Source organism: Bombina bombina, chromosome 12 (genome assembly GCF_027579735.1).
Source record: "Bombina bombina isolate aBomBom1 chromosome 12, aBomBom1.pri, whole genome shotgun sequence".
Lineage (NCBI taxonomy): Eukaryota > Metazoa > Chordata > Amphibia > Anura > Bombinatoridae > Bombina > Bombina bombina.
Window position 1 is genome coordinate 33047366 of NC_069510.1, and position 21581 is coordinate 33068946.

The 21581-nt window shown below is 35.4% G+C and overlaps 1 protein-coding gene across 1 annotated transcript in view; it reads right to left on the minus strand.

The window, feature by feature from the left end:
- Positions 1–21581, minus strand: part of KCNT1 (potassium sodium-activated channel subfamily T member 1) — a 497185-nt gene that overhangs the window by 276361 nt on the left and 199243 nt on the right. Inside the window, exons 3-5 of the mRNA XM_053696070.1 lie at positions 19966–20045; positions 11946–12045; positions 231–281 (exon numbers count right to left, since the gene is read on the minus strand). Of these exons, the coding sequence (XP_053552045.1) occupies positions 231–281; positions 11946–12045; positions 19966–20045 (231 nt within the window). The remainder of the gene's footprint in view (positions 1–230; positions 282–11945; positions 12046–19965; positions 20046–21581) is intronic.

Below are 21581 nucleotides of genomic sequence, written 5' to 3' on the forward strand. Positions count from 1 at the left end.
GCAATATTCTAACTTCTGCTTTTTGCGCTTGTTGGATTAGCGCACAAGTGAAAACAGTTTACTTTAAACTCAGAATATGAGTGCAAACCGACAAGCGCAAAAAGTTTACTTCTAGCACAATTGACTTGTGCAGGAGCATAAATTAGCACACCACTTGAAATCTGAGAGTTGTTACGTTTCACCTCGTGCCCCTTCAGCAGTTTAGAATGACCAGATATCCCATTGCTTACCAGTTAATCTCACCAGGTGACCGAGAGTAGTTCAGTTTAGGACATTCCAAACTAAAAGAGAATAATATAAAATTAAAAAAAATCATAAAGCGCAGCTCAATAAATGTTCCCATCAACACAGTTTATTTTATGGCAGCATTCTGCAGAAACTCACAAAGAGCCAACACATAACTACATGTTAAAGGAAATTAGTTATAGTAAGCTGTCTCGTCTCCTACACTGTACCCCAAGATAAAATGTGCTCTTTAATCTCATCCAGAGCGAGTGCTTCACGGCATGCCAGTCATATTGTTACAGTATGCATACGATCTTGTTGTCTGTTAACAAGGTTGTTTAGGTTTTTTTAAACCGAAACACGGAAGCCTGATACTAACCTGTACTTTATAACTATACGTTTAAAAGGAACATGAAACCCACAATTTTTATTTCAGGATTCAGATAACGCATGCAATTTTAAACAACTTTCCAATTTACTTATATTATCAAATGTTGTTTGTGCTCTTCATATCCTTTGTTGAAAAGCAGGGACATAACCTCAGGCGCACTATATGGCAAACGTTTTGCAAGAAAGTTATCCATTTCCAAGAGCACTAGATTGCAGCACAGAATATTTACCTAGGAATCTCTTCAACAAAGAACATAGGAACAAAACAAATTTGACAACAGAATTAGAAACTTTATATATATATATATATGCTCTGTCTGAATCACAAAATCATTTTTTTGAGTTTCATATCCCTTTAAGTAATTTTTTGATGTACTGAGTTGTAACAATTTTTATGGGGAGTAGGGCTGCAAATCCTTCCATTATTTTCAGGGATCTCCTTTAAAAGGGACATAAAACCCAATTTTTTTCTTTCATGATATAGATAGAACATAACATTTTAAACTGCTTTCAAATTTACTTCTATTATCAAATTTCTTTCGTTTTCTTGTTATCTTCTGTTGAAAAGCAGAAATGTAAGCTCAGGAGCGTGCACGTGTCTGCAGCACTAAATAACAGCAGTTTTGCAACCATGTTATACATTAGCAGGAGCACTAGATGGCAGCACTATTTCCTGTCATGTAGTGCTTCAGGCATGTGCACGCTACCTACCTAGGTATCTCTTCAACAAAAAATAACATGAGAATAAAATAATTTTGATAATAGAAGTAAATTGGAAAACTTTTTTTAAAAAAATAGTCATTTTTATCTGAATCATGAAAGAAAAATTTGGGGTTTAATGTCCTTTTAATAGCCCAAGCTTTTTTCTGCCCCCACTATTTATTTTACCCCCTTTTCATGTAATGTAGCTTTGAAAATTGAGCAATTTCTAGTTCCCAGAACATGAAATGCACCCTACTGACTTCTAAAGGATAACCCTGCTACATACATATCCCTAATTGTCTTTAGCTGATAACAACTGCAGAACAATATATTTTATGCTAACTTTATGACAGTAACTAGCCTTGTTGTCTGAAGCCTAAAGCCCTGATTGGCTCTTCCAAATAATGCGAATGTTGGGTGGAATTTGGCATTTGAATAATATTTTCAGTAAAAAGGATGTTAAGTTGTTTTAAAAACATTAAGACTTGGCTGATATCATTTTCTATAGCAACACAGATGATGATTGTCTGCTATATGCATATGCCACAGATAGAAAATAAATGAAATTTTAAATAAATAGACTAAATGTAATTTTCTAAGCTTTGTTGCTCTCAAACTATCATCTAAGTGGCTTCCATATTCAAAATGGGCAAAACCTTTCAAACATTCTCTCTGAACTGAATCATTCTGAATACATTTAATTTGTTCTTGATACATTTTAACCAAGAGTAGGAGAGGGTTGCAGGTTCAAATCCCATTACAAGCTACGCTCAGAAGGTAATCAGTGTTTAAAACAAAATTTATGCTTACCAGATAAATTCCTTTATTTCCTGGCAGGGAGAGTCCACAGCTTCATTCCTTACTGTTGGGAATATCAACACCTGGCCACCAGTAGGAGGCAAATACACCCCAGCTAAAGGCTATAAATAATGATTATGGAGCAACCTTTCCTTCGCAGAATGAGGATTAGGACAAAACGAAAGAACCACAATCTCCTGATTGATGTTGCAATCTGACACAACCTTAGGAAGGAACCCTAACTTTGTACGCAAAACGGCTTTGTCGGCATGGAACACAAGGTAGGGGGAATCACACTGTAAAGCCGAAATCTCAGAGACTCTGCAAGCGGAGGCAATGGCCAATAAAAACAAAACTTTCCAAGATAACAACTTAATATCAACAGAGTGCATGGACTCAAACGGAGTCTGCTGCAAAACACGAATAACAAGATTGAGGCTCCAAGGTGGAGCAACAGGTTTGAATACAGGTCTGATTCTAGTCAGAGCCTTAACAAAAGACTACAGGTCCGGAAGATCAGCTAATCTCTTGTGCAATAAGACTGATAGGGCAGAGATCTGGCCCTTCAGCGAGCGTGCAGATAGATCCTTCTCCAAACCGTCTTGGAGGAAAGCTAAAATTCGAGCAAACTTCACTTTGTGTCATAGAAAACTGCATTCCTCACACCAGTGCAGGTAAGTCCTCCATACTTTATGGTAGATGCGTTGAGTAACTGGCTTACGAGCTTGAATCAATGTGTCTATGACACTATCGAGAATAATATTAACTAATATTCAATATAAGAAATTGAACAGAAAGGATACTGTAGAAGCACTCATTGAGACTCTTGAATGAAAAATATACAAAGGAGAAAACAAGGGTCACACAGATAAAATATAAATCCTTATTAGAACGTGTTTAAAAAACTGGGTATAATAAAAACTAAAATGCTAGCAGATAATGAGTCCAGTTGAATAACTGGTACAATACAGGTAGGTACTGATGGCCTGATAGATATGTCCAGTATTGGCCCACAGAAGTAGAGCATATATCACATATAATCTTTGGATTGGTACTAATATGTTAGCACTTAGGGGCTATCCAGTTATATCACCTGTATATCAGAAGTTTAACATTTATTGTAAGTAGGATCAAAGTATTTGTGTTTTCATAATAAACATGGGTGCTTAATTACTTTTACAAATCTCGGCTGTTATTACCAGTATTATTTCATATTGCATCACCAAATATATTATGGTACACGTATTATATTCTGATAGTTGAACTACAGTGGCATCAGTTTCAAATTAAATATTGTCTCTATATCAGGTAGCACAACTAATACCAAAATGTCTACTGTTGGTTTGTAGTTTGAGAATAATCAGGTAATATATAAACTAGGATATCACATCAATATAAATATTGACTATAAATATATTGATAAGTACTACAGAGTGTGATCAAAAGATTCTTCATATAATATGAGTACAATCCAAAGTATTGCATTATTGCTCTATTAAGTCATCAAAATATAACGGTATAGCGGATATATTGCCTGGCGTTATTCTCAGAGTAAAATTAGGTTAAGTAAAGTTAACTAATTATGTTGCACAGCGTAAGGCTTCTAACCACCATCGACTAAATATACCAAGGTATACTACCCAGGTCCCAGCACCAAGTTGACCCACAGTTACTGCTAGCAAGTCGGATTAAAAACTATTTACAGAGCTCCCATCAGCTCGCTCTCCCTGACATGTTTTGCCGTGTTTCCGGCTTTTTTCTGTGTGACCCTTGTTTTTTCCTTTGTATATTTTTCATTCAAGAGTCTGAATTAGTGCTTCTACAGTATCCTTTCTGTTCAATTTCTTATATTGAATATTAGTTAATTGTATTTTTGATACTTAGCACCTATACCACTAATCATAAGCTATATTTTTAGGCCAACTTGACCTTGTTCTGTATGGTAAAGAGACTCTCACTATTTATAGTAAGTGGTGCCATCATATAATTTCTTTCTTTAACTATCAGAGAATACTCTCTTGGACAGTACTAAACGTTTAATTTCCATGCAGTCAGCTTCAAAGAATCTAAATTTTGGTGTAGGAAAAGGCCCTGAATTAGAAGCTCCTTCCGAGAAGGTAACCTCCAAGGAGGAAATGAGGACTTTCTCACCAGATCTGCAAACCAGGTCCTTTGAGGCCAGGAAGGAGCTATTAGAATCACCGGGGCTTGCTTCTGCTTGATGAGAGCCACCCCTGATGGTTGATGTAAGTGTCAGAGGTTATATTATCTGATTGGAATCTGATATACCGGGTCGAACCTAGCTTGGGCCACGCTCTCAGCGCATGGTGAATCAACTGTAGTTCCAGAATATTGATTGGAAGAGAAGATTACTCCCAAAACCACGACCCCTGGGCCTTCCTGGGACCCCAGACAGCTCCCCAGGCGTACATAGTCACAATCTCCCAGGATGGTCTCCAGAAACACGTGCCTATGGCTAGGTGATCTTGACAAAGCCACCAAGAGAGAAAGTCTCTCGTTAGGCTGTCTAGCACAAGCACTTGAGACAGGTCTGAATTGTCCATTGTCTCAGCATTCATAGTTGTAGAGGTCTGAGATGGAATCGGGCAAAAGGAATCATGACCATACAAGACACCATGAGTCCAATCACCTCAATGCACTGGGCTACCGAAGGTCTTAAAGTGGCCTGGAGGGAGCAACAAATTGCAGTGAGCTTGGAACGTCTCTGATCCGTCAGAATTTTTTTCATTTGGACTGAATCTATGACAGTTCCCAGAAAGACCACCCTGGTACTGGGCTCCAGGGAACTCTTTTACAGATTTATCTTCCATCCATGTGACCAAAGAAGACTCAGAAGAAATTCTGAGTGTTCTCTTGCCAAATGAAAAGATGGAGCCTGTACCAAGATATCGTCCAGGTAAGGAGCTGCCGCGATACCCTGAGATCTAGCCACAGCTAGGAGAGCACCCAGAACCTTTGTAAATATCCTAGGAGCAATAGCTAAGCCAAACGGCAGAGCTATAAACTGGAAATACTGATCCAGAAAGGCAAACCTCAGAAACTGAAAGTGATCCCTGTGGATATATATATATAATATTCACAGAGGCTGGTGCACTCTCACTAATAGGTGCCAGGGTGCTGAATGTAAGTAGAAGTACAGGAAATAGAAGACAGCACTCACTGGTCTATATATATATATAGTAGTAGTCATGAATTGTCCTTCCTGTATTAGAGGAAGGGTCAATCTGACAGTCTCCATTTTGAAAGAAGGGACTCTGATAAATTTGTTGAGATATTTTAAGTCCAGAATTGGTCGAAAAGTTCCCTCCTTCTTGGGAAATACGAAGAGGTTTGAATAGAACTCTACTCCTCTTTCTGAGACTGGTACCGGGACGATAACTCCCAAGGAAGCTAGATTCCAGGCTCAATCTAAAAATGTAGTCCTCTTCTCTGGCCTTGAAGATAGTCTGGAAAGGAGGAATCTGCCCCTGGGAGGATGAACCTTAAATCCTATCCTGTATCCTTGGGATACAATGTCTAATAGTAAAAAAGTTGATGAAGCGGTCTTGCTTAAAATAAAAATTCCTTTATTAAACATCAAAGTTAAAAAACCTTGCAGGTTCAGTGTGCAAAAAAGAAGGGTGAAAGCACTAAACGGTTGACATGTTTCGGCAGTGAGCCGTAATCATAACCGTAAGTGCTCCACCTTACAAGGGATAAGACTCATTCTAATAGGTTAAAACTGATTGATTAAAACACCCTCAGATATTGTGCAATTATAGAGATTAACCCAAACATGATGCATAAGCAAATAAAAAAACCTGGTAAATATACACATAAAGCAAATAACAGGAGCACAAAAGCTATAATAAAATATTTCATGTAGCAATACATAATAAATGTCAAAAAACAGTACTATATAACACATATTATCATAAATATAAAGAAAATATATATAAATAAAGAGTACAAAGTGCGAATAATGATAATAACATTAATAAGCTCCTGAAAAGTGAGATATGATGTAGAAAATGAAATAGGATAAACGGGAGAAAGGGGTAAATGGAAGGCACTGTATTATACTATCCAGTACTAAAATATTGAGAAACAGTTGGTGTACAAAAATTTGAATCACAATGGATATATATATATATATATATATATATATATATATGCACATTAATGTACTGATGTAGATTCTTTAATATATATTTAATATATAATTCTTTAAAATATAATATAGGCTAACTTTCCAAGAAGAAAACAAAATAAGTACCAAGTACAAAATATGGATGAAGGAAGAATATATAAATACTGCCTGTACACTAGCTACCTATATAAGGAGCAGAGAGAATATAATATATAGCTTGATATCAAAGGGGACACCGTCATGGGAAACAAAGAAATACAGTATATATATATATATATATATATATATATATATATATATATATATATATATATATATATATATGTATGTATGTGAAGGAGTTATGTAAAAGAGGAGCTAAGTAATTTACCACTATGTAAAAACTATACAACACTATAGTTAGCATGATAAAGGATACAGGCAAATACTATTACTACCAAAAATTTATAAGGTCATATTTAGAGTTTTGGGGTGTTCTGGTCCTCAAAGTGAAAAGCCAAGACACCTCACATTTAACCAGAAGGATATCAATGTCACCTCCTCTCTTGGGTACCACAACCTTTTCAATAACTGTCCATCTGAATGTATTTTATTCACAATTATGTGAGGTGGCAAAGTGCTGTACTAGGGCGGTAGTAGATGTCCTCCTAGACAAAGTAGACATATGCTCTCGAATACATGAATTAATATCTCTAGATGTTAAACCTACATATTGTATTTTACATAGGGTATAGGTGATAAGATAAATAACATTAGTACAGGTACAATTTAAACAAGTCTTGATAGGGTAAGACCATTGGCAGTAGACGTAAAGGTATCGCTGACTTGTACATAGTCACAGGGTTTACACTTTCTGTGACAACAGCAAAACATACCTAAATGTCTAAGCCAAGAGCTTTGTGGTCTAGTTTGCTGTTTAAGCTGCGTAGGAGAAAGAAGAGATGCCAAAGTGGAACATTTCTCATAAGAGAATCTTACACCCTGACGTACCAAGTCAGTCAATTTATCGTCCGCTGCCAATAAAGGGAAATGTCTTTTAATTATTCCACAAATTTTGAAATATTGGGCACTGTAAGTAGTGACAAAATAAACCCCTTTGAATGTATTGTCTCTTCCTTTGGGTTTATCAAGGAGGAGAGCATCCCTGGGTATTAAGTCAACCTGTTTTGTAGCCTCCTTAATGTGGCTGGGGGCATATTTCCTATGAAAAAATCTCTTCTCAAGGAGCTTCGCTTCCTGCACGTAGTCCTGCTGTCTACTGCAGTTTCTTTTGAGGCTAGAGAATTGACCCTTGGCTACTGCATATGAAACATTGTTAGGGTGACAGCTGGACACTTGCAGCAAGGTATTTCCAGAGATAGGCTTGCGGTATACTTTAGTATTAACACTGTCCTCCTGTTTACCTGATAAATAAATATGTAGAGGTGAAGTTAAGTTCAATGTCATTATTATTGACCCATTCCAAAAACATGGGTATCATATCAGGGGGGCCTGACCAAACGAAAAGCAGGTCATCTATGTAGCGCTTGTAAAAATGCACATAGGACCTGAAAGGGTTATCTCCAAAGGTGTGGCACAATTCCCAATTGCCAAGATAAAGATTTGTATATGAGGGGGCAAATTTTGCCCCCATGGCGGTGCCACATCTTTGAAGGTAATATTTATTTTCAAATTGAAAAAAAATTGTGAGTAAGGAGAAACAAAAGTATACGAATAATGTATGACTAAAAATCAGTGTAGTCAGTATGAGTATGCAAAAAATAAGCTACTGCCTCTATACCCTTGGAATGTGGTATAGAGGAATATAGCAAGACCACATCTACTGTAACCCAGGTAAAAGATTTATCCCATTTCAGATCTTTAACGAGATTTAAAATGTGTTCGGAATCCCTGGCATATGATGGAAGGGAAGTGACAATAGGTTGGAGGATAGAGTCAAGCCATTGCAAGAGCCTTTCTAAAAGGGAGTCTATTCCACCGACTATGGGACGTCCCCTAACATCACTTAAGGATTTTTGAACCTTGGGAAACATGTGGAACATGGGTATCTTGGGAGATTTAACATCCAAGTAAGCAGCTGTCTGTGTGTCGATAAACCCATGTTCCAACCCTTCATCCAAGATTTGGGTAAGGGCTGTACCATAGTCAGAAGTAGGATTTTTATCCAAAAATTTATAGTGATGTGTGTTGTTTAACTGGCGTAGAGCCTCAGAGATATAATCCGCCCTGTCCAATACCACAATACTGCCCCCCTTATCGGCAGGGCGTATGACTGTTTTGTCATTTTGTTTTAACAACCTCAGAGCCTCTTGCTGTTTAACCAAGAGGTTATATGCAATAGGATCTGGAGTATCCTTAAGACTTTGTAAATCTGCCTCAACTCTGTTATAAAAGGTTTCTATAATGGGTCCCCTAGTATGTATAGGGTAAAATTTTGATTTTTCTTTTAGAGACGTTCCACTATTCATCTGTCCTTGATGATTGTTTGTTTCTTGTGCCAGACTTTGAAGTGTTACAACGTCACAAACTTCCTGAAAGATCTGAAAATCAGGCATATGAGTAGTGGAGCATGTCTGGTTATCCATAATCTACCCATTGTTAGAGGAGAAATATTTCTTAAGTGTCACATTTCTAATACACCGGTTGATATCCAGCATAGTCTGAAAGAGATTGAAATGAGCAGTGTAATGAAACCCCAGAACCAATTCCAGTAATTTGATTTGATCCTGTGTTAGACTTTCAGAGGATAAATAATTTATGACATTGCTCACTTGTATTTGCTCTGAGTTTTGTTGTCCCTCAATTGGTACCTCTCTTGTGTTCCTTGTGTACTTGGTGTCGACCCTCCAACTCCCTGTGGATCTATGCCCATGGGAAAAACCTGATTTAAAATAATTTGTTGGGACACATTAGTGCCAGGTATGTGTGTGGTAACAATATTGCTAGTGAGGTTGATAGGAACATATTTTGATCCATTGCTTCCAGAGGCTAGTTTCTCTTTCGGTCTGTGATACTGTGATTACTACCAGCCACTTGGTCTTTGCTTTATCACTCTTGCTGTGAGTACCTGAACTGGGCGAAGAAAGCCTCCACTCCTCTCCTCACGCCGATACGCTCACTTTGACATCATCTCCTTACAGCTCAGTGCCGCACGCTGGATTTCAGACAGAGGCTCTATTTAAAGGGCAGATGTGGTATTCTGTGCTGAGTAAGTTCTCAGCCCTGTAAGGCATAGGGATCCTTGGCTACTCTTCTTCCTCTGATGGCATACTGGAGCAGCATGATAGGAGAAGTGACAGCCCTTTCGATATCCTGATATGATGCACTGAGAAACTGGACTTCTTAGGGGTGAGTAGGCTATAATAAGACCCAGACATCAAACTAGTGCTTATGTAAGCTTGCTTTTCTATGGTTACTCACACTATTTACTGATTTCCATTGTATGTTGTGGTATACTTTAGCTCTCCTTTCATACAATGTCTAATACCCAAGGATCCTGAACATCCTGAACCCAGGCGTCTGAGAAAAGAGACAGTCTGCCCCCTATTCGATCCGATCCCAAATGGGGACGGCCCTTTATGCAGATATGTGCATCAACCAATCAGCAGCTACTGAGCCTATCTAGATATGCTTTTCAGCAAAGTATATCAATAGAATGAAGAAAGTTAGATAATAGAAGTAAATTAGAAAGTTGTTTACAATCGCATGCTCTTTCTAAATCATCAAAGAAAAAATTGGGTTTCATTTCCCTTTAACTTCAGGAACCTTTAAGGTAGATAAAACCTCCTTTAAAAAGGAAGCACAGATGTTCACTTTTAAACCTAAAAGAGGGTTCCTCAGAAGGAGTCGGCTTAGCTTCTGCCATATCTGACTCTGACAGTTCGCCCTCTGATGATGCCGAAGTTAACTCATCCTCAGAGAGCTGAGACATACTAGCTAAGTAAGATTGGAAGTTTGATATATCTAGATCTATAGAGCTATGTTTTACCTTTCTCTTACGCTTTTCAGAGATAGGTAAGGCACTCAAGGTCGCGGACATAGCAGATTGTAACTGCATAGTAAAGTCCGCTGGAAAAAAGAACCATCCTGTAGGAGGAATAGGCATGCCGCTGGGAACTGCATGTGAAACAGGGTTAAAACCAGATTGTGGATTGAGGGTAAGCATCTCTTAGACAACTGAGTCCTGAGAGGTAGAAGGCTCAGAAGTACTAAACATATTAGAAGGGTTAACAATTTTAGCTCCCCTTTTAGACCTTAGAACATCACCTAGGCAATTGGAACAGAGTTGTGCAGGGGGGCATACTAAGTTCTCCTCCCAATACAAGCAGTTATTGGTAATAGACACTGACGATATAGAAACCTCTAGAGGGTTAACTTCAGAGTCCTCCATAGTTGGAGATTATTCCCATATCTAGGTATAAGAGGCACCTCTATCCAAAACCAACGGCTGGTGGTATTTGCCACCTCTTAGAGACCCAAAACAAACCAGATGGACTCCCCATCATGGCAAAAATGAACCCTGCTGCAGACCGGATTGATATTATGGAAGTAAAGCACACCCGATCACGTGGTACGCAAATAGGAGCCACCCCTGCTAAGAGAGAAAAGCATGCATAAAAAATTAAAAGCTGCGCAACTATCAAAGCAGAAATAATGAGGCTTTGATAATAAAGTTCCAATGCCGCTTCTAGTAAAGCCCTGAGCCACCAACACACCCGAACCCTTCAGAAGTGCTCCTTTAAGGACCATAAGCAGAACTAAGTCCCCAAACTGTTCTCTCTTCTTATCTCCAAGTATAAGAAGAAATGACAACCCCAGATCCTATAGAGGTACTGCGTGCCACACTGTGACCTAAAGAAGTCCTGAGATCTTAATGGAAGATAAGCCCTACTAGGTACACTAACCTAATAAATAAAATGGACTTACCCTCCAGAAACAATGCTGTGGAACAAACCCAGCGCCGCTTTCATGATGTGACAGTCCTATTGCCATTTGCTGACAGTGACCTGAGTGAAAAAGGGAAAACAATGTAACTCATCAACACTGGTTCCCCAGGAGCTGTTAGATAAATAATCCAGATGCAATCACAGAAAAACTTTCCATGTATCTCCAGAATATAACTCTCATGAACACTCTCACTGAGAGATTTATATGACTACTTCAAGCTCCAGTGCTCTCTTGAAGGGAAACTACCCATTAAAGGACTATCTTCTTTCTTCTAACACTTTCTCTGCCATCCTCCTTTAGTGACGAAAGGCAAAGAATGACTGGGGGATAGGGGAAGTGGGAGGGATATTTATAGCCTTTGGCTGGGGTGTCTTTGCCTCCTCCTGGTGGCCAGTTGTTGATAATCTTAACAGTAAGGAATTAAGTCATAGACTCTCCCTGCCTTTGGAAAGGGACATTTGCACTATTGACACTACAACTCTAATCAAGGATGCAAGCACTGTAGGTTCAGTGTGGAACCCATCTGGTGTTTGGCAGAGTTATCAGACAGCCAGTGCTGATTAGCTTACTGTCTAATACCAGCAGTTCTCTGTTCCCCCTTTGTGGAGACAATCATGCAAGATCTGAACATTATACCAAATTAGAACATGACATTTTTGCACTAGAATATACCATTAAAATATTATCATAAATATGCAGAATTATACGTTCAGAAAAAAATGTGAGTTCTTACCATCCAATACCCGTTGTTGGATGATCTAGCAACACCCTTACTATATACAAGAGGCAGGAGAGGACTTTTAGGCTAAAGTTGAATATCCGTATTCGGAGACCTGCAGGACAAAACCAAATTAGGTTGAGTGAATAAAAACGTACATTTAACCATATATTTAACCTAATTTATTAAAATCTTAAAATATTTATTTTCGTTGGAGGAATTATTAGAAAGAACAGGATACCTCACATAGACAGTCAGCCATTTTGTAAATAGTTGCGTAGGCGGCAGGACACTTAAGCTTTTCCCCTCAATAACTCCCCTTGAGAAGGTCATAAGCAAACATCTAGCAGTATTAACATGTTTACTATTTCCATGGGTGAGTTAATCACTGTGGTATAGAGCAAGGTGTCTGCTGTTACCAGCGTATACAGCCTTTATAGGAAATATTTAGCATGTTTCTGTTTTGTGTTATATTTAATTTACTCTTAAAGCTTACTCAGAGCAAACAATACAAGAGTATTGGCTGCTTGCACTCATGAAATACATGAGTCTTAATAGAGCATTAAACACACAGGGCCAGATTACAAGTGGAGTGCTATTTAACGCTCTTGTATTATGAGTTGAAACAAAACATGAAAATATAAATATTTCACATTCAAATGTTATTCCCATTGAAGAATATGTTATATGTATTCATAAATGTATTTCTATATATATCTGAGGGTGTTTTGTACAAATATATATTGATACCTATATATACATATAGATGATTATATATATATATATATATATATATATATATATATATATATACACACACACACACACAGTATATATATATATATATATATATATATATATATATAAATATATATTTATAAATACATAAAACAAATTCTGCTACGTGAAGAACATTGCCATGTAAAAAACTAACAGTAAATACACACTATAACACTTTATTAAATATGAATGAAGGGATTATCTATCTGTTTAAACAATAAAAGTCTCTTTAAGATACATTATAATCTAAAGGTTATTAATCCTGAAACAAGGATTGTTTTTTTAATTATGTACAATGAAGATGTTTACATTTTTTGGCAAATTAATTCTATTCATCCTTTCACAATGTCATGGTCTCCCAGAGGTTTATGTAAGGTTATTGTTGGCATATTTTCTGCCTACAATATATTATCACATATTCCTGGTTTTGTAGTTATCAAAACTGAATTTTTGTCTGCAGAAATATCCTTCTTCACTTCAAAGAAAAATGTTATAAAATAAATATACAACAGTAAAAAAATAAACCTTAAAAAAGGACAAAATTCAACATTTTTGTTTAATGATTCAGAGCAATTTTAAACAACTTTTAGATATACTTTTATTATCAAATTATTTCTATTATCAAAATTGCTTCATTCTCTTGGTATTCTTTATTGAAGGAACAGCAATGCACTACTGGGGGCTATCTGAATACGTTGGGTGATGAGAGGCATATGTGTGAGCAGCCACCAATCAGCAGCTAGCTCACAGTAGTGAATTGATCCCCTATGCCTACCAAGGTATTCTCAATAATTTCATAATTTTCAATGTGTTTCTAATTCTATATAACTAACTCAGTAATTTTCTGATAAAACTGAAAAAATAATCTGAAAAGTTATTATTCTAAAAATGAAACCTTTATGTAGAAAACAATTATTTATATTGTGATTTAAATTATGATTTAAATCAAATCCACCCTGCTAAAAAATAAATAAAATAGCCAAATTCCAGTCCCACCACTTACCTGCCAATTTGGACTTGTTACTGGCATTTTTTTAGGGTTAGGCTTGCAAAGTCTACAATGTACAGTTACAGTTCTCAAAATGAGAAAACCCACAATTCCCAGGGTTAAAAGAGTATTATACAGTAATATGAATACACTAATTCACAATAAAAAGACAAAGCATTAGCACTTACTTTGCACTTGAAATGAGCAGTATAAAATTTTCTAGCAAATTTCAAAGTTAATCCAATTTTTCCTCCCTCTGTACCATGTGACAGCCATTAGCCAATTACAAAATGCATATACTGTACATTTTCGCACAAGCTCAGTAGGAGCTGACGTCTCAGAAAGAGTGTATATAAAAAAGAATGCGCATGTTTTTTAAAATTGCGTTTCTGATTTATGACACTTTCATTTTGACTTTAGTGGTGATTTAAATTGCACAAAAAGGAGGCACAATATATAATGAAAGTATAATGCAAAGGTTTTTTTTTAAGCATAATTAAATATTTAATTTGACAATCTCAAGGTGCTTAAAAGGACAGTCTAGCCAAAATTAAACTGTCATGACTCAGATAGGACAGGCAATTTTAAACAACTTCCCAATTTACTTTTATTATCAAATGTGCTTTGATCTCTTGGTATTCTTTGTTGCAAGCTAAACCTAGGTAGGTTCATATGCTAATTTCTAAGCCCTTGAAGGCCACCTCTTATCTCAGTGCATTTTGACAGTGTTTCACAGCTAGACAGCGCTAGTTCCTGTGCGCCATATAGATAACAGTGTGCTTACTCCAGTGGAGTTATTTATGAGTCAGCACTAATTGGCTAAAATGCAAGTCTGTTAAAAGAACCAATAAGGGGGCAGTGGTAAAAAGTATAACAATATAACAGTGTTTGATATGTAAAACTGGGGAAAGGGTAATAAAGGAATTATCTATATTTTTAAACAATACAAATTCTGGGAGTATACTGTCCCTTTAATGGACAGCATGCTCATTAAAACCAGTTTATTTAGATTGGCTAAACTGATGGTATAATGATGATGTTTTGCATAACCAACACAGTTATATTAATACACTTTGTACCTCTGTGATTACCTTATATCTAAGCCTCTGCAGACTGCCCCCTTATCTCAGTTCTTTTGACAGACTTGCATTTTAGCCAATCAGTGCTGACTCATAAATAACTCCAAGAGTGAGCACAATGTTAGCTGTATGGCACACACAAACTAGCAGTGTCTAGCTGTAAAAAAAAAAACAACTGTCAAAATGCACTGAGATAAGAGGCGACCTTCAAAGGCTTAGAAATTAAATTATGAGCCTAACTAGGTTTAGCTTTCAACAAAGCATACCAAAAGCACAAAACAAGATTCTGAAAGTAACTTGGAAAGTTGTTTAAAATAGCATGCCCTATCTGTATCATGAAAGTTTAATCTTGACTAGACTGTCCCTTTAAGAGACTTTTCAATTTATTTATATTATCATTTTTTCTTTGTTCTATTGGTATTCTTTGCTGAAAAGCATAGCTATGTAAGCTCAGGAGCAGCAAAGCACTACTGGAAACTACATACATATGCCCCTGATCATTGGTTCACTTGATGTGTTCTGCTAACTCCTAGCAGTGCATTGCTGCTCCAAATATTAATTTACCTATACGTTTTGACTTGTCTGCACTAAGATATCCATTTAAAATTAGTTTCCTTTTAAAGAATATTTTAAACACAGCCGTTTTTAACCTTGTGGTTTTTTTTTTAAATAGATTCTATTAGTAAAGGTTAAGACAAAGCTGTTCTATTTGTGGTCTTACAAAGCAGAACAGTTTGCTCTTAGCACAAAATTGTATTAATGGCAAATAGTTTAATACTATCAGGTTTTCTTTAAACATGGACCAAAATGACCACTACTAATAAAAGAAAACACAATTGGTTTATTTTGTATTAAAACCCCCCAAAACAAAATGTAACAAATGTCAGCTGCCAGCATCACAGATGCTAGAATTTAGTTTATAATGTTACCTTGAGATGAAGGTTAGGAAAGAATTTCACAAACAGTTCTCCGTCACAATGCCAGAAACATACAAACGTAATTGCTTTAATATTTTACTTTGGCTGGCATGTAAAAAATTTGCAAAATATACTCAATTCATTCATTCAATCAGGTTAATGTTATATTATAATTTTTATTATTATTACTATTTTCACTTCTACTACCAATAATAAAAAAATATTACAAAATATTTTACTGTATTATGTCTCTCTGATTGAAAAAAAATAAAAATAAAAATATTTTATATATATATGGTATTAGAAGAAAGAAAAAAGAGGAACTGCAGACTCTTTTCCAAAGTGGTTAGTTTAATGAGCAGACAAGTGAAAGACACAGTCACAGTGTGCAGGGCTGGATCTATATATATATATGTGTGCAGTATAAAACAAAAGATGTCCTTTATTCAAGTGACGTTTCAGGGAATACACTGCTTATATTTGAAATCCCATTCAGGACCCTGGCCAAAGAATTAAGTTTGTAAGAGTGCACCGATTTCAATACATATACACATACTGTACATACAAAATTGTTTTCCTATTTTACCTAGGACATCAAGCTAAGTTCTGAGCTATTATTAAATTATATTTATTTATTATTATGCATACATTATTATTATTATTATTATTATTATTACTAAATCTCTATTTCTCTATTTTAGCACATATGTGCATTTTCAAGATTTGCTGCCATTCTATAGGTTTAATACATATTTAATACTTAGATACAGTTTAAGCTCGGACAATATATTTAAATGAGACACTGAACTTAAATTAATGGTGATAACACAATAACTTATGTCCACTGTCAATGCAAAATATTTCAAGCACAATGTTTACACTTCTAAGTTGTGCCTTCTTAAAGGGACAGTCTAGGCCAAAATAAACTTTCATGAGTCAGATAGAGCATGTAATTTTAAACAATTTGCCAATTTACTTTTATCACCAATTTTGCTTTGTTCTCTTGGTATTCTTGGTTGAAAGCTTAACCTAGGAGGTTCATATGCTAATTTCTTAGACCTTGAAGCCCACCTCTTTCAGATTGCATTTTAACAGTTTTTCACCACTAGAGGGTGTTAGTTCACGTATTTCATATAGATAATACTGTGCTCGTGCACGAGAAGTTATCTGGGAGCAGGCGATGATTGGCTAGACTGCAAGTCTGTCAAAAGAACTGAAAAATTAATCACAGAGGTTAAAAGTATATTATTATAACTGTGTTAGTTATGCAAAACTGGGAAATGGGTAATAAAGGGATTATCTATCTTTTAAAACAATAAAAATTCTGGTGTAGACTGTCCCTTTAAATACAGTGATAAAATGAAAATAAGGTAAAATATATTAATATACAGTTTAACACCCACTCCAAGGTAAAGCTATAAAGCCAAAATCCAGGGTTGAAGGGACTGTAATTTAATTGAATGTGTCGCTTCTGAATAGTTTGTTTTTGTGTGTTTGTTTGTGGTATTTTTGGCCAAGAAAAAAAAGAAATGTTTATTTTGCTGTGCGATGAGTCACTTTACACCAGAAGTTTAGCAGGACTCCTTAAGGTAATATACCCAAACAATATTAATATTAGAATAAACAGCTTCAATATAACCTTTCATGCAAACATAGATAGAGAACATCATTTTAAACAACTTTTAAATTCACTTTTTGTGATTGGCTGGGGGAAGGTTAACTAAAATTTGAAATTTGTTAGGAAAAAAAAAAGTTTACTACTCATTTTTTTCTTCAAATTAAAACTAAGGGGTTGGTTATCTAAAGCTCTCTGGGCTAGTGAGATTCTATAAGAATACTTGCCATTCCTTTTTTCCCCTGATATAATTATATAAAGCCACACTTTACCCTGAAAACAGGGTTAATGATATGGGGCGTATACTGCATTTTTCTAAATATTCTCAATAGCTGCTGATTGGTGGCTGCACATAGATGCCTCGTGGTTCACCTAAGTGCATTTATATTCCTTCAATAAAGGATATCTAAAGAATGAAGCAAATTTAATTATAAAAGTAATTTGGAATGTTGTTTAAAACGAACGGTATTCTCTATGTGAATCATGAAATCATTGTTTCGGAGTTTCATGTCCCTTTAAGTACACTGGCTAAAAAAATCGTACATATAAGTAAAAAATACAAATTTTCGTAAAATTGGTTTGTAAATTTTCTCTCAAATCCCAGTGTAATTCTCAAAACATTTCCACCCTACAGTTTTCACTGCGTTTTCTCGCAAATGAAAAGGTGGCGAGGTTGTGACAAAATACATTTTTTAAATTTAGCATTGAGGTACCCAAAGTGATCATGATGTGCCTGCTGCGTGTGTCATTTATTTATTTCTTTGAGAATATTATGCAAGTAAAACATGTATGGTAAGTTTTACAGACAATAAGTACACCTGCCAACATTTGTAAACCTTTTTTTATTTAAAGCAATTCTGATATTGACCAGATGATGGCAGTATAAAGTAACAAATGTAAAATACTGAATGCATGTTCCTCACTAGATTTAGCAAGAGACGCGCGCGCACACAGGCAGGTTTTTATTTCATTAACCCATAAAAGCTATGTGAGTAATGTTTTGTTGTGTGAATGTATAAACAGATCCAACATTTATAAATTGTAATCCAAAATTGTAAATAATTTATAACTTGTGAGGCACAAACAAGGATATTTTTTTTTTTTACATTGCAAATAATAATAATAATAATAATACTAATAATAATATTAATAATAATAATAATAATAATAATAATAATAATAATAATAATAATAATAATAATAATATTAATAATAATAATAATAATAATAATAATAATAATAATAATAATATTATTAATATTAATAATATGTATATGTAATATAACGTATTCTTGAAGTGTGGGAGTTATCAGCTAGTGACAATCTGACCCTGTGGTTGAGCTTTGCACAAATATGCACAAAAAATATTTCAAATTTTCACCAAAAAAAATGTGTTAATTCTAATCTTTTAAATGCATAAAAGAATAACCTTCATTTTATTGCTCATGGGCAGTCATGGCACAATCTAATAAACAAAACAAAAAAAACACAAAGAAATAGGTGTAAAAGGCTTTGCAATTTCAAATTTACACAATTTAATAATTATTTAGGAATGTCCTAGTTAGTTGATGAGTTGTGGTGTCAGACAATAGGTCTAATAAAGTTTTACTTTTGCTCTTGGTCAATCCTGACTCCATGAAAAAAAAAAAATAATAATAATAATTTTTTTATTTATGCTGCTGCTGGCTTCTAGCGGTAGCATTAGATATTTTTTTTAAAGGGACAATAAAGTCAGAATCAAACAAATGATTTGGATAGATGATGGCAATTTAAAAGCGTTCCAATGTAAATCTATTGTTAATTTTAGTTCTCTTATCCTTTGTTAAAGAGTAATCCTAACTGAGTTCAGGAGCGTGTATGTGTATTTAGCCATCTGGTAGCAGTGTTTGCAACAATGTTATACATAGTCGCAAACACCGCCATAGACACGTGCGCATTACTTAACTCCTATTGGCCTACCTAGCTTTACTCTTCAACAAAGGATACAGAGAGAAACAAAGCAAATTCGATAATAGAAACAAAGTTGAAAATGTTTAAAATGCCATGCTTTATCTGAATCATGTGTTTTACTTTACTGCTCCTTTAATAAGTTTGTATGTTAAGTTGATAACAAATTGCAAAATATTTTATTTTAAAAATCTGCTCTGTTCGATCTATATTATATATATATATATATATATATATATATATATATATATATATATATATATATATAGACACACTAATTTATTGAACATGTACATTTGCTTGTTCATTTAGGTGCACTGTCCTGGCGCAAACATGTGGGGTCTGTTTTTATAACTTTCCTCAATTTTTCTTTGTTCTCTTGGAATCCTTATTTGAAAAAGCATCAATGTAAGCTTAGGAGCGGACCCATTTTTTGTTCAGCACCCTGGGTAGTGCTACATTTAACCACCAATAAGCAAAAGCTACCCAGATACTGAACCAAAAATGGGCTGGCTCCTAAGCTTATATTCCTGCTTTTCAAATAAAGATACCAAAAGAACGAAGAAAAATGGATAATAGGAGTAAATTAGAAAGTTGCTTAAAATTGCACGCTCTATCTGAATCATTAAAGAGAAAACTGGGTTTTATATCCTTTTAAGACTAACATACAAGAGCTGGGAAAGAGAAAATAAAAAAATCAGAAACTCACTTGATCTTTGGTTTTTGATGAAGAACAATTTAAGTCGCTCTTTGAAGGTGTTTTCATTCACATAAAACTCCACTTGTACCCTGTAAAAAGGAGAAGAACAGGAGTTTATTCTGGGAAGTTTTATAGAAATGTCAGTGCTGTAACAATAAGACAAACCTGCTGATAGCTTCAATAACCTGTTTGTTATCACTACAGACCAGACACTTGATCTCGCTCTAAGTTACCACCATAATTACACCACAAATATATTAGCTCCGCTATATTATTTCAAATGGAAAAGAAAACCAATTTTTGTGTGTTTTTTTTTTAAATTATTCAGAAAGAGCACGCAAATTAAAAATATTTAAATGTGTTAATATTATTTGTTAATATTATCAATTTACTCTGTTCTTTGGATATAATTTGTTGAAAAGCAGGTTAGGTAAGCTCAGGAGAATGTGTCTCGAGCACTAAAAGGAAGCATTTTGGCAAGAATGTTTTTAACAATATTATACATTAAACACTACTGCCATATAGTGCTGTAGACACGTGCACTCTACCTACCAAAGTATTCTCATCAACAAAGGATACAAAGAGAATAGCTTCACTGTCCCTTTAAATGCGTGTATGTGTGTCTTTGTGTATATGTGTGTGAGAGTGTATATATATATATATATATATATATGTGTATGCGCACGTGTGTGTGTATGTTTGTGTCTGCGTCTACTTATGTATGTCTGTTTATGTATGTATGTCTGTTTATGTATGTGTGCATGCATTTGTGTGTGTCTATGTGTGCATGCATGTGTATGTGTGCATGCATGTGTATGTGTGCATGCATGTGTATGTGTGCGCATGTGTATGTGTATTTGCATGCATGTGTATGTGTGTGTGTGCATGCATGTGTATGTGTGCATATGTGTGTGTGTGTGTGCGTGCGCATGTGAATGTGTGCGTGTATGCATGTGAATGTGTGCATGTTTATGTCTGTGTGTGTATGCATGTGTGTGTGTATGCATGTGTGTATGCATGTGTGTGTGTGTATGCATGTGTGTGTGTTTGTGTGTATGCATTTGTGTGAGTGTATGCATGTGTGTGTGTGTATATGTGTATGCATGTGTGTGTGTGTATACATGTGTGTATGCATGTGTGTGTGTATGCATATGTGTGTGTATACATGTGTGTGTGTATGCATGTGTGTGTGTATACATGTGTGTGTATGCATGTGTATGTGTATACATGTGTGCGTGTGTGTGTATACATGTGTGTGTATGCATGTGTGTGTATGCATGTGTGTGTGTGTGTATGCATGTGTGTGTGTATACATGCATGTGTGTGTGTGTATGCATGTGTGTGTGTATGCATGTGTGTGTGTATACATGCGTGTGTGTGTGTGTATGCATGTGTGTGTGTATACATGTGTGTGTGTGTATATACGTGTGTGTGTGTATATACGTGTGTGTGTGTATATACATGTGTGTGTGTATATACATGTGTGTGTGTCAGATAGTTATTGGATGTCTACAGTGTTTGGGATTTAGGCAATGAAGTGATACTAACAGCCTACAAACAGTATAGACTATTTAGAAGATACAACATAAACAAGCATATTATTGCTGTGAAAGAAAAAACAGCAA